Raw genomic sequence first — 13917 nt, forward strand, 5'->3', positions numbered from 1 at the left:
CCCCGGAGTTGCTAAGGGAACAAGTGGTTACCAGATTGTGTTAAGAAAGGTTCTCAAACACTTCAAGCCCAACACAGTAACTGTGGTAGTTAAAACTGCATTTGATGAATCCTGCTGCTTTTAAGGATTAACACAAAAAAGTGCCTCTTCATCTTGCCTCTTTGTTCTATGCCACAGGCACCAGTGCCTGTCCTAGTGTGCTGGACAGGCCTGTGCCCAAACTAATGCCTTACTCCAAGATTCAAGTCTGGAATCAGTAACCCTGTGTATTTCTTGATGTTTCTTGGAAACGTTGATATTTGTGAACTGTAGAGCTTAACCCATCTTGATCCACTTCCTTGTTCATCATTCTTTATCAACAAAATATATTGATTTTATGGGTAAAACTTGAATTTTTTTTAAGAGCCAGTAGAAGTTTGAACATTTATCCAATGATCCACTAGTAATACTAGCAAGATTTAAATGCTGCTGTAGTTACGTCACTTTAGCAGTTCATGGTTAGTAGCTGGTGTGCATAGTAGATTAATGCAGAATATCTGTAGTAATAGATCTCTCATTTTCTTCAGAAGTAATAATATATCTGTTTTCTGGATGAGCACATATTATTTATTTTAATGTTTTATATATTAATTACATCTGTTTGGAGCCTAAAATAAGCACACGTAAGAACGTAAATGTATTTCATCAAAAAATTCTCTTAGAAGTTTCTGTTGCTTAATGGTGAATGTTATGTGATATTGATGTAATCGTGATTAAAAGCAAAGAGTTTTGAGGAGTATTCCATTCAATTTAATTTTTGCCCACTGCAGGGAATTAGTGGGTCCTGAGTCACTCCTATCTTCTCTATACTGGTTTTATAAAATTTACTGTAATCTATGGTAAGGCAATTCTCTTTAACAGTTATTACAATAATTAGTTAGAGAGAATTCTGGGAGCCTCAGATGAGCACTATTATTTAGAATAAACACCAAAGCATAAAATTGTAATTCAAATGTAAGATGAGATGTCCAGCCATTTTTATAAAGTTAGGATAAGGCGTTTTAGTAATGACAATTTCTTGTTTTTAATACTCTTCATGTGTACATGATGAAAACTCTGTACATCAAAGAAATTATCAAGGAGTGTAAATGCTTCTTCCATTTTTAAAAAAGGCTCTTTGAAGTACGTAGGCTATCAAGCCCAAATTTTCCAAAGCAGCTGCTTTATTGGGTGCCTTCATACTGGTGGGGTTTACTTGAGACGTGCTTCAGTTTAAAGGTTCTGTTTGTTTAAAGATACTAAGTGGTACCCTGGGATAACCTATTATAGAAGCTACACTGCACAATTTTGATTTATTTAATGAGAATGTGAAGAAGAGAGATTCTTTAATTTCATATTTAAATACGCTTGATTAAATATCATCATTTTTCATCCTGTTGAAGTGCTTTTAGAGTCATAAACATACAGTAACTTTTTCCAATTTAAGGATCATCACATCTACTTCGCAAAGCAAGCATGTCAAACATGCACTTCTTTTTGTTGTCAGGTTTATGAAATTTGGTTTTGTCAGATTAGCAGTCCACTTTGTTTTTATTCTTCAGCAGTTTTGCAGTCTTGCAGTAACAACACAGTGCTTAGAATGATGTGTGCCTATGCCTGCTTATTATCTACAATACCAGAGCTGGAAAATCCTTGTGTTGCTAGCAAAAGGACTTTCAGTGCTACAAGTATTGTTTCAAATTATCGTACCCAGTGAAAGAAATCCCAGTTGTCCAAATTTCAAATGACATCATAAGTTATCTTTAGGTATCCAGAGCTAGAGCCAGTAAAGGACTAAAAGACTTAGGTGGCTTAGTTAATTAACTCAGAGGCATGTTTTTTCCTAGACTGAATTAAAACTGCAGGTAAGGACCTAGGTATCCTATAAAATGCATGCAGAGTGTGAGACAACCTAAATCCTTCATCTGTTGAGTACGTAGGGCTAGCTAACGAGAAAGATTCAGTTTGAGCACAGGAGTGCATTTAGGAAGGCAGCTACGTGCAAAATCATGTAGAGATGCCCAAGTTAGCCCAGGAGGAGCCAACTCAGTTAGCCAGCACAAGGTAGCCACATCAGTGCAGTGTTTGGCAATATGTGTTTGGCTAATAATGTGTGTGGCTCCTTAGGGTTATTTCCTCTTTGTCCAGTAATCACCTAATGTAAAAATGTGTAAACATCCTGAGTGTGCATAATTTCCCTTTTGGGAATATGCATTTGTTTTACTCTATATGCTTAGCAAAGAAGTCCAGATTGCTACTTAAAATGTTTTTCCTTAGATTAGCAAGGTGCAGAATGGAAATCGTAATGAGTTGTCACTTGTGCACTTGTTAGGTCAAACCTAACTAGCAGGTTTATCTTACTGTAAGCTCAGTAGTACTAGTGAAAATTCTGCAGATTTTTGTCTTTTTTGAAGAAGCCAGTTTGGGATTGCCCATGGAAGTTACAGATATTTTATGAGATACTTGTATCTGCTCTGAAACACAGCAGAATTTGTTCAAATGCCATATGCTTTTCAGTACTGTGGAGCTCCTATTGGCCTAAATGATTCTACATGAAAAGAAGGAAAAGAGATCAAGAGGAGCATTTCACAGTGCTTGAGAAAGACACTTACTGTTTAATCTGTCACCCAGACACATAAATGTGGAGCAAAGAAACCTATTTCCTATCTTCAGTAATTACATTGGAAATTGTTACGGTGGGGTGAGCCGTATGTCTAAATTAGAAATCTCATGTTAAACCCACACATACAGATAAACTATTAGAGTTTGTGACAGGATACTGTACCTTCTCAAAAAAAAACAGAAAAAAGAGACCTACAGACAGGTAAATGCAAAAATATTTCTGTGTCAGATTCTTTATCATTGTGAACCACATTCAGAATTGAAAGTAAAAAAGGAAATGGGTTTTATTTATTAGACCTGAGAAAATTCCAAGGCCACTTCTTCCCCTACAGAATGTTTTTGCTTTTTAACCTTATTGCTTAAAAGGGCAAGTGCTTTCAAGTCCCTGTCTCTTAGAATAAAGAACAGAATGTATATTTATTTTTCCAATTTTTACCTCAAGAGAGGTGGTGTCTTACTGAGTAGATTATCTAATAATTCTGCTCAATGATACTGTCTGAGTAACAAAGCTAGAAATGCTGAGAGCAAAGGTATGAACTTACCTCATATGAAGCTTTTTCTTTTCTTACACTGAAGCACAACTATTACTATTATTTATGCTAATGCTATTTTTTTTGCATATAGTTTTATTTCCGTAAGTCTTTTAAGTTCAAGAGAGTTTAAATATTCTCTCAGTTCTTTAATGTTGAATGATCCCTGCTTGTATTTTTAGTGCTGCCTGTTTTCTGCGTTTTCAAATTCCATCTTAGTATCATTTTGCCTTGAGACCCTAGAAAAGTGCAGATTTACTATACTTGCTTAGGAAAGTGAAGAACCAAGCATACCTGTATAAGTCAGTCACTTGCAGAATAAAGGCGCAATTGATGTCTTCTTCTTTAGCCATCTTAAACGTGGATCAAAAAACTTTAATCAAGTTTGTGAGAGCCAACGTGTGTGGTATATTTTTCCTACTGTTGCATATCTACGTCCCAGTATTGCATGTTAATGAATGCATGTAAGCTTTTTGCCCAACACCAACTTCATCGCTCCTCGCAGCAAGTTCTCCACTTCTGTTGTGGTGCTTACTGAAGGATTTGCTGCCACCCTTTGCAGCTCTTCTCTTGTTCTCTGAGTCCCTTTCATAGCTATAATTTGTCTGCCTAATGACTTTATCAGTTGGAAAGGCTCATTTCAGATACTACTTCCTTTTTTGCTTTTTTTTCACTGAGTGCTGCCAGAAGAAAGAAGGGGTTAAAGCGTGGGAGGATTGCTGAGAAAAAGGGTTTGGTTAATGACAGCAGGACTGCACCTCACACACACCGTAGTTTGTTTATTCTTCTGTAAACAGCAAAAAGAATTATCATCATCATGGTAAGGCAAATGGTACTCTTCCTTTTTTTCCTTAAACCCCAGCAGAAATCTTTGGGTTCCTGCACAATTGATTTTTTAATTGTGAAATCAATTTGATTACCATTGGTTTTATAGAGTGTCTCTTTAAATAGCAGATGCTGACAGAAGGGGAGGGGGTAAAGATTTTAGTGTATGGAAATAACTAGCTCTGGGGAAGAGGAGATGGGAGCAGGCATGTCTTTTCTGACATGCCCGTTCTTTTTTATCAACCTTGTTTCCTAAATACTGATTTTATTATCTGTTCAAATTGTATTTGTGCTTTTTTGCTTCTGCTGAGTTTTCTGTAAGTAATTCTATTTGTTTGATTGAGTACAATTTGCTGCTTCCAGGATTGCTCATATATATGTATATATATATTCGATATATAAATATCTTATTTTGGCATCTAAGAAATAATACAGAATTTATGCTTACATCTCTGCTTCATGAGCTGAATATTTCCTTTATAAAAAAAAAGTCAGTGAAACATGTAGACTCAATATTAGCGTTATTCTAGATGCTGTTGCAAAATGGTCAATTTTCAGTATACATTTGAACTACAGATTTAGTTTAACAGTGAACAAATAAATTGGAAACAGACAGGTCCTGTTCTCTCAAACATCTGTCGTGGAAAATAGGACACCTAAGTAGTTTATGGAAAAAGACCACTGTCAGTAAAAACTTCATTTCACTGCATTCTGCTCAGTAGTCTTGTATTTATAGCTCCCTGGTTACTCAGATAAGTTCCCCAGTCTCTGGAACTGCATTCCCTGTATAAAGAGCTCAGGTAAAAGTGAAATTGTTAGAAACAGCAGTAGATGGATGTTACTCTTACGTAAGACGGAGGGAATGAATTCCATGCTTGGATCAACATGTTACATTTGCAGCGGATTTCTTTCTCTGCGTCTGGAGAGGAAACTGTCAACCTGGAATCTGATGGATTTAAAAGAAATGCTAAAAATGTGTAGTGTGTGGGTGCCAAAGCTTTGTTACTTGGAGGAAGGCAGCGTGTGGGATAGAGTATTTATAATAGTAACCCTTCTTCTGTGACTTTGTGAAGGGTCATAAACAAAGAAAAGTTATTTTAGTGAATTGAAATGATTCAAATCCGGTTTACTGATGATAAACTATCAGGTAAAAGTAGAAATCATTTAGGTTAACTTGAAATATAATTGCTTTTTTTCTCCCTCATGATCACAAAATTCTCCAAACTGTTTCGGGTCAAATGGTTTGTTTTGTTTTGTTTTGTTTTGTTTTGTTTTGTTTTCCCATGCTTTTTAAATAAGAGCACAAGCAAAACCAGCAAGCTTTCGTTTCTGTTTACAACTCCCTTTTTCCCCTCTACCAGTAGTTAGGGCACTCACCTGAGAAGTGGGAGAGTGGGGTGGTCTTCCCTCAGTTGCACTGGAAGCAGAATATTGAGTGGCTCTTATGCTGCTCAGGCTTTTCTCTTAGTTTTTATTTTTACAGTTTTCCTTCTAGTCCTTGTACTACTTTTACAGCACATTTTGACAACAATACTCCAGCAAAATTTTCAGCCTGACAAAGCCTAGCACTGCAAATGTTGAACATTGGAGTCAATCACTGTGAAGAACAATATAGCCTGAAGAGTAGTAGTTCATTTAAATGTTCTTGGCTAATGCACTTCTTGGGATACCATATGACTGATAGAACTCTGAGATTTTCTGATTCTTGTGGTTGTAAGAATTATGATACTATGGATTTAAAGAGATCCCAAATTCCTGGCATTCCAGTATTAACTTAGAAGGCTGGTACCTATAGTATCAGAAACGTTCAAAGTAGAGGGGTATCAAAAGTTTGCATGTTACTTGAAATCCATGCTCTTCTAGTGAATGACAAAGCCAAATTTACACGTCACTAAATATTTGTTTGGGTTTTTTTTCCGCTCTGAATGCTAACATGTGCTATCAAATAACACATTTAAATTGCAAGAGAACTATCCACATTAGATATTTCCCCCTATTAGTTACTACAGGCTTGCTAATGACTAGTAAAAATACTACTTTTTTCTATAATGTATGCCCTAAGAAGTGTTCTTGGTCATGTTCAACTGACTCAGATGAAGTAATCTAGCAAAATAACACCCCATTGATCCCTCAAGACTGAGCCTGAAGCTCTGATTCAACAAATCACAGTTGCTTATGCATACTCTCCGCTGGAGACCAGCAAAGCACATGTTTAATTACTTGGTTAAATTAGGGGTTTGGCTGTGGCATCTTACATTAGTTAATGAGAAAGGGAAAAAAAAAAAAAAAAAAAAAAAAAAAAAAGGGAAAAAAAGCCCCAGCCAAAAACAGAGGAAATATTTTGATGCTAACATAAAGAGGTATGAATATAAACACAAACAAGATTTACATTTCTTGATTAAGAAGAAAGCATCTTGCTTTCAGATTAGAACACAACTTGAAAGACTGCTGCAGTATACTTGAAACAGTTTCCTGCATTCTGTTCAAGGACACAGGCTCACCTTTTTTTTTTTTCTTGAAAGTTGACACCGCTGTAGCCTTTGATCGGGAATGTCTGAAATGGCTAATTTCTCCATGTTGAGAATGCTTAAGCTGAAACACATTGAAAAAGCCTGTTCAGCAGAGAAAGGATACTTCTTGCTCCCTGAAAATCAAATATTTATTTGTTGTGCTCTGCCAAGTTAGCCCCACGTATTCGTATCCTGAGAACCTTGGTCTCTGTGCCCTCTTGCACTGGCAATACTGGCTCATCTACATTTATCTGAGTTAAAATACAAGCTCTTCAGGGCAAGTGCCTGGCCTTTTATGTGTTTTGAAAGAGCTGTATGTAATTAAAGTACTTTGTATGAAGAAATTACTTCAAAACAGTTTACATAGGGCAGCTATTTCAAGATCAAGCAAAAATATCCAGCCTTGTTCCCTGAGGAAATAAGGCTTATGTGACTGGACTGGCTGGCTATCCCTACTCCCTTCCTTCCAACACCTTTTGAACTCGTTGGACAGTTTAAACTACATTTGAAAGGGGGAGACGTCTCAAAGATAATTAAGTTCCCATGGACTTTATGAAAATCAACCGCTGGGAAGTGAGAAATCCAGATCCACAGTTCAAATAACTAATTTTTTCCGAATGTAATCTTGCAAACCCAAAGCTTGACTGCAAGTGTAATAATGGTTGTCAGGTTGATATTGTAATCCCAAGTTATTTAGAGGACCCACAATTATTTTTTAGCTGAATAGTAATATGCAGATTGAAACCATAATCAGGTTAAATTTCCCCTGTTTTGGTCTTCTGGCAGTTTTTAACATGACTAATATAGTGCATCCTCCTCACACTTGCAATTACTATGGATTTTCAGAGACATTATTACTCATTGCTTATTGGCTTGCTTTAATTGGTTGTGCAAATTTCTCATTTTTACTTTTTTTTTAGATAACAAACGATGTTCAGTCCTTATACCTTCTTTACAATTAATTAGTACTGGCAATGCATTTGCAGAATAGGAATAATAATAATAAACAGATACTAATTGGGCTACGCTACACAAGATTATTTTATGTGATAGGGAAATTTACAGCTCGTTTTGTTATCACAAAAGCACCTAAACCGTCTGAGGTGTATGAACTTTATGCAGCCTTCAATGTTCCTCTTCATTTAATTGAATGTTTTGGTTTGGCTGGTTGAAAACAGTCACTGAAGGGAGGGAAACAACAAACATCAAGTTTTCTAATTTGCAGATTATGTCACTCTCTCTACAAATACATAAAAGAAAATGTAGAAAACAAACCACCAAAACTTGAAGGATCATGATGACTAATTTGCCCATTTGAGAGCTGCCAGTGAGGTCACTATGTGCACAGAGACAGGACTTCAGTAGGGGTACAATTGCTTACCAGTTGTATAGGCAACATACTGAAGATAAGCAGGCAAAGACAGGGGGTCTCATGGATTTTTGTTTTATTGGGGTATGATGTGCCAACTGTGAATTTCCGCATTTTAGGTCTTTCTAAAGTTTTTGGGTGCTTGGGAAAACTTACTTTCTGCATACAGTGTCACCAGTAGCAGATAGGCTCGGTGGAGCCATCCAGGAGCATTTTATAACTCCTCACACTTGGAGGAGTTTGAGAACAGAGGCCAGCAGCTGTTCTGCTGATTATGCAAAAATAAGTCACCTACTGCGCAAAAAAAACGCCCGATCTTTTAAATTGCCCCAGAGGGTGACTCGCTGTGGGCCGGGCCTCAGGGGTTGACCCGGTGTCTCTCCGCCTCCGCGCTGAGCCCGAGCAGGACTTTGCCTGGTGGTCCTTCCTGACGAAGCTGTTCCACTTCATTTAAGTCATTAAGCGTTAATTAGAAGAGGACTAGTTTAGCATTCATTAAACATTAAATACTAATTGAGCGCCCGGGGAGAGCGCCGGCTCCATTAGGCAGCGGAGTCATTCTCACGCCGGCCCTGCCGGGGACGGGGCAGGCAGGGGGGAGCCGCCCGGGCGTGGGGCGAACCACCACCCCGGGCCCCGCAGCGCTGCCCCAGGCGGCCCCGGCCCGCGGGCGGCGCGCCAGGGGCGGGCCGAGGCGGCGGCACAGGCGGCGTGGAGCCGCGCCCGCCGGCCCGTGGCTGAGAGGCGGAAAATGCGATTCATCGCCCCGCGGGGCTTTGAACTCAGATCTGCCGGGAGGGCCCGGCCCCGGCCGCCTCTCCGGGCGTGCATCACCGGGTCTCGGCACCTCCGCGCCGCAGGACCCGGGGGAGGCCGGGCCCAGCCCATGGCAGCGGGTGTCGGGACGGCAGCGCCGCCTCGCTTCTCCGCAGGTGGAGCTGCGCAGAGCCCGGCCCGCCTTCCCTGGCGCTCGTCCTTCGGTATCAGCACCGCGTCGGTTTTGCCCGCGGCGGCGTTTTGCCCTCAATAACGTCGCAGCCGCCACCGCGCCGCCCGAGCTCCTGCGGGACGGCCGCCCGCTCGCCCTCCGCCGCCTCTAACAGTTCTCGCCTGGCACCCCGTCCCCTCCTCGCCGTCCGGCGGAGGCGGCCCGGCCAGGTAGAGCCGCTGCCCGCGGCGAAGGCGGTGGCTCGGGGCGGGCCGGGGCGCGCTGCGGGGGCGGGCGGAGGCGGAGCGCCCAGACGGCCGGCGCCGGGGTAGCGGCGTGCGGGGCAGCTCCGAGCCGGGCCGCGCTGGGCGGTGAGTGTGGGGGGCCTCACTCGGCTGGGCGAGGCGGGGAGGCGCTGCGCTGCGGAGCTGGGCGGGATGGGGGCGGCCGGGACGGGGATGGGTCAAGTCCGGCTCCTTTCCGTCGTTCGCCCCGTCCCGGGCAGGGAACAGCGGCGGCGGACTCGAGGGCGCGGGTGCCCGTGGGCGTCCTCGAGGGCGGGGAGGAGCGGCCGCGCTGCCCCGTCTGTGCCGGGAGCGGGAGCGCGGCCCGCAGCCAACCGACAGCCAACCCGCAGCTAACCAGCAGCCAACCCGCAGCCGTACCGTGCCCGGGTGTGAGGGAAAGGCGCGGCGCTGGGAGAGAAGCGCGGCGTCTGCGGGCGAAAGGAAGCCCTGAAAACGCGCGGCGGCAGCCGGCGTGGAGAGCATCGGGAAGGGCGAAGGGACGGAGTAGGAAACGTCCGCGGCGTTTGGAAATACAACAGCTCAAAACACGTATTCATCTTGCCGGCATGTAAAAAGTGCTAATATATTAAAATGCAAATAGGCTTCTGTGCTCGGTAATGCTATTGCGTGTTTCCTGTTTACCATGTTAATTAGAAGTTGTAAGGGAAAACTTCACGGGGAGTGATGCAGGGCAGCGTTTGACCCGGTAATGCTCATTGAATGATGCAGTGGCTCCTGTTGTTTTGAGCTTTCGTTAAGGGAAAATGTAAAAAATGAAACGTAAGAAAAGTAACTTACTCTCATTTCTACCACCAGCAGCCTCTGAACTGTCAACCAATATGGACAGTTCAAGTCCATGCCGTTTTTTTGGCAAACTCCATGCTGTGATTTTGACCAAGCAACGTGTTTCCCCAGCCCTACCAATGCCAGAATACTATATTACTTCAGGTGATGTTAACTAATTGTGAAATAGTTTGAGATCTAGGACATACAACACTGCTATTGTAGGGCAAGGTAGGAGTGTTGTAAACAAACACAGGCAAAGGCATAAGGAGAATCTTGGGATTTTAATTGTGTTTTGAGGGTTTTTGTTTGTTTCATTAGAGCTAGTATCATTTAGTATGTGTTTTTTGTCTTGGTTTTGCTTTGTTTTCCTATTCATTGTATCCTTTTAAATTCAAGGTGAAATTAAGACAAATATGCTTATTAAACAAACACTTTTGACCTTAACCAATTTTTTTTTTTTTTTTTAAATAGTCCTCCTCACAATTTCCAGATTGTTCCAAAGAAGAGCATAAAAAGAAACCAGTTTTGGAAAGACTTGGAAATTTGTTTGGTACAGGGAAAAGGAAAAATGTCAAAAGTTCATTAGAACACACTTCTCATTGGAAAGGAGAGAGGTCAGTTTCGCCTCACGCAGCGCAGCCCATTTACTGTAAACATATACAGCAAGGTCCTGAATCTCCTCCGGTACAGAAGCAAGTGAGAAACACGAGTGTCGTTCCTGAGACACAAGAATATAGTTTCAGTGGGGAAGTAGGACCTCTGTACCACGATACCATTTCAGAATGGAGTGGTCGAGGAGTATCCTCTGACAGTGAGTGGTCACCAGACTGGAGCAGCAGCAGCGAAACCATTAAAAACTCTTTCTTTGAGAGTAGTTTGAATGTGGACACCCGGGAACCAGAGAAGGGGTCAGTCACAGATATAAATAATTCCACAACTCCAGATTTTATAAAAAGTTTGAGGAATTTGTCTAGCGAAGACTTAGAAAAGAGTATCTTAAGCCACAAGCATCTGGTGAACACGTGGGTGTCTGAAGAGCCTGGGCATGCAAAGCCAAAGGATTTGCTATACAAACCGGAAACTCTAGCAAGTGAACACCCGCAGCCTGCGAGAGTGTTAACAGTTGATATCTATCTTAGAAAAACAGACGAACTCCTTAATGAACCCGTGACTGTTATATCGGAAGAAAATTGTGGTGACTCGGACACAATGGATAAGAAATCTTCTAGTAAAAGATCTGGGAAAAGGAGAAAATCTCAGTCATCTAGTGACATTACAAATGGAGAGAGAAACCAGACGGAGAATACTGCGAGAGAAGATTCTGTTTTTGAGGATGATGCATCTTCTGAGGGGTTTCCAGACAAGGTAATAACCTCAGAAAGAAAACTGAAATCTCCTCAACAGACTCCTGAACGGAATTCCTTTTCTTCAGGTAATAATCCAGACCTAAAAGCTGGATCTGCTCACAAAGGCACGTCCAAGACTGAAGCTGACAAAGGAAAACAACATGCTTCAACCACAACCCCTGCAAGGAGAAGATCTTATAAAAAGAATCAGTTGGATGCTCTTCCTACTTCCCCCACTGGTTTGAAGAGTCAGATGAAAGATTACTCCTCAAAAAGGCAACCTTTAGCATCGACGGAGAGTAACCCAGTGACAAAAAGAACTTTGCAGGAAAAAGGAACTCTGCCTGGGGCTTTTGGGGAAGACAGCTTGGAATCTCCCAAAGTCTCCTCGTCCAGTAAGGCAGAAGACAACACCATGGTATTTGCTGAAGGCAGAAATGAAACCAAGACAGAAAAGCATGGTAATGATTCTGATGGAAGAGCTTTCTTGCATACTGATAAGATTAAAAATGGAGACCTATGTATGCCAGCTGAGAGACAGACAAGTTCTGATTTAGACAGCTTCAAGCTGAAGAGTTTGGATGCTTCCAGAATAGTCACAACAAAAATTAGCCTGTAAGTAAGATAACTACAGTTTACCTTACCCTTGTAGCTGTAATTTTGCCAGCATCTGTATTTAGGATTATATAGGAGCACTGGCTATGTATCTGCTATCTAGATTATTTTCAATTAAGAACTGCTTCTTTTAATCATATTTACACCTAACTAACACTGTAATATACATGTGTTAGAAGAATAATTTGTGTCTAGGTCATTTCTTTGTATGTCTGTTTTGTTATATAGAATAATTTAACATGAGTAAAAGCTGCTCTGTTGTCATCGTTGCCCCTTTTGTTGCTCAGGTTAGTTTGGCTCTCACTGACCTTCATGTGATTTTGCTGTTTGTAGCCAATGGAGGATCTTCTTAAAGATTTTGTACTTTAAAATCCACGGCTAAGGAAGGTGTTCAGGTTATTCTTTGAAAAAGGAGCAATTCTGCTCAGCAGTTGTTTTATGAAGAGATGAAGGATGCAGTGTAGAGCTTACTTGGTACTTCAAATTATATGATAAATCGGACTCCAGAAATTTGAATGCATTTAGCTGTCTTTATAAGTACATGTAGGACAAAGGATGTAAATTCTTATGCATGGGATTTAGATCAGGCATTTGCAGAATTATGCATAGTTAGATTGCGTGATTTATTTCTGAAGCAGTTGTTCTCTGTCAAGCAGATGTGATCTTTGCTTTCCTTAGGAAGAAGTGGATGTATTTGTTATTTGCAGTGTGATCATTAGTAGGATTCCAGCTATTGATTTCCTGGACTACCAACGGTTTTGTTCTGTGAATCATTTTATTGTTCTTGTCATTTCTATTGTTTGGTTTTCATGGGTATGTAATAGGCAGCATTGCTTTCCTCTTTGTGGTGCATTCACTTACAGGTCGTGTCAGAGTCCACATGAGTTGCCTTTCATTTGTGCTAGAGGTTCAAGAAAGTTCAGCATTAAAGCTTAACAACCACATATACTTCCAGTTATGCTTCCCACATCTGCAAAGTATAGAGATGATAGGAATATTTTCTTTGCACAGTTTGTGAAATGCTACCTCTGATTTGTACCTTTCTATCTGGATCGAAAACACCTCATTCTTATAGTTAAATTGTGGTGATTTTTGTACACAATGCCATTGTGTCATCTGGCGACAGAGCTCACAGATGTTCAGCACTGCAGTTTTGTATCTTTACAAATTTGAATGCAAGTAGCCTGCATGTTTTTCTCCTTGTGTCACTACCATTAATGATGATGAAGTTACAAGCACTTGCATGGCTGGATTTTGTTTGTCTGGATATCTGTTTGGTTTGTTGCACAGAGAATTATCTTCTGCTATACTCTAGACAAGTACCCCTTCTGACAGACTTCATTTTAATGGATAAAAGCCTGTTCTTTCTCACCTGGCAGTGTGGACTGTGCACTGCTTTGCGTCTTGACCTTATCTGCTGCTCCAAGAACTTTAGCCCAGGGTGGGGACTGCTGTGTTCTGCAGGTTCACCATGCTCCTGGTAGATACTGTTGCACAGAATCACACAATTTCTTTAGCCTGATAAATTGATACAGTCGGATTATCTGATGCAATTTCTGGTCATCCTTGAAAGCATGTTGAGCTATAAACCTGGATGTGAGTTAAGTTGTAAAACAGGAAATCACTCATTTGAATGAAGATGGACAATGAGAGACTCATTTCCCTCCTATATAATGAATTTGAAATAATCAAACTAATTTTCAATTAAAGAATATGTGACATTTCTTACAGATGACGTGATGCCAGTTCTGAGAATCGAAGTTATTGAGAAGTACTCCTTAAGAAGTTGTTTTTGCCAGTTCTCAGCAAATAATGATAGCGGTTCCTGTCTTTGCTCCTTTTATGTCTTTGTGTTCATTGAAACTTGGGAGTCACAGGATACTTTTGCCTTTAGCTTTTGAAAGAGGAACTTACTAGGCCTGAGACTAAACTTAGGCTAATGGCACCTCTCACTCAGCACATAAAAGCTCAGGCAGCTGTTAGGGTTTTGCTGAACACATCAGCCTTGACTTTAGTTGTCATTTTTGATTTTCAGACTTGGTTTTGTAGCTGCCTTTGTGCCTATGCCCACTCATTGAATT

General features: G+C 41.1%; 1 protein-coding gene and 1 long non-coding RNA gene across 6 annotated transcripts in view; one reads left to right on the forward strand and one right to left on the reverse strand.

Annotated features, from left to right (window-relative positions):
• Nucleotides 1-6680, reverse strand: part of LOC122163723 — a 35198-nt gene extending 28518 nt beyond the window's left edge. For 2 of the 5 annotated variants that reach the window (XR_006170027.1, XR_006170026.1), the window contains exon 1: nt 6497-6680. This is a non-coding gene — a long non-coding RNA (uncharacterized LOC122163723). The remainder of the gene's footprint in view (nt 1-6496) is intronic. The other 3 variants (XR_006170031.1, XR_006170030.1, XR_006170029.1) reach the window with 2 other exon arrangements.
• A 3666-nt stretch (nt 6681-10346) lies between these two features.
• Nucleotides 10347-13917, forward strand: part of CRYBG1 (crystallin beta-gamma domain containing 1) — a 42499-nt gene continuing 38928 nt past the window's right edge. Inside the window, exon 1 of the mRNA XM_042825170.1 lies at nt 10347-11836. Within this exon, the coding sequence (XP_042681104.1) occupies nt 11085-11836 (752 nt within the window). The 5' untranslated portion in view covers nt 10347-11084. The remainder of the gene's footprint in view (nt 11837-13917) is intronic.

Source organism: Centrocercus urophasianus, unplaced genomic scaffold, assembly GCF_019232065.1.
Source record: "Centrocercus urophasianus isolate 14NV4802_14NV808 unplaced genomic scaffold, USGS_Curo_1.0 seq_10, whole genome shotgun sequence".
In the NCBI taxonomy this organism is placed as follows: Eukaryota; Metazoa; Chordata; class Aves; order Galliformes; family Phasianidae; genus Centrocercus; species Centrocercus urophasianus.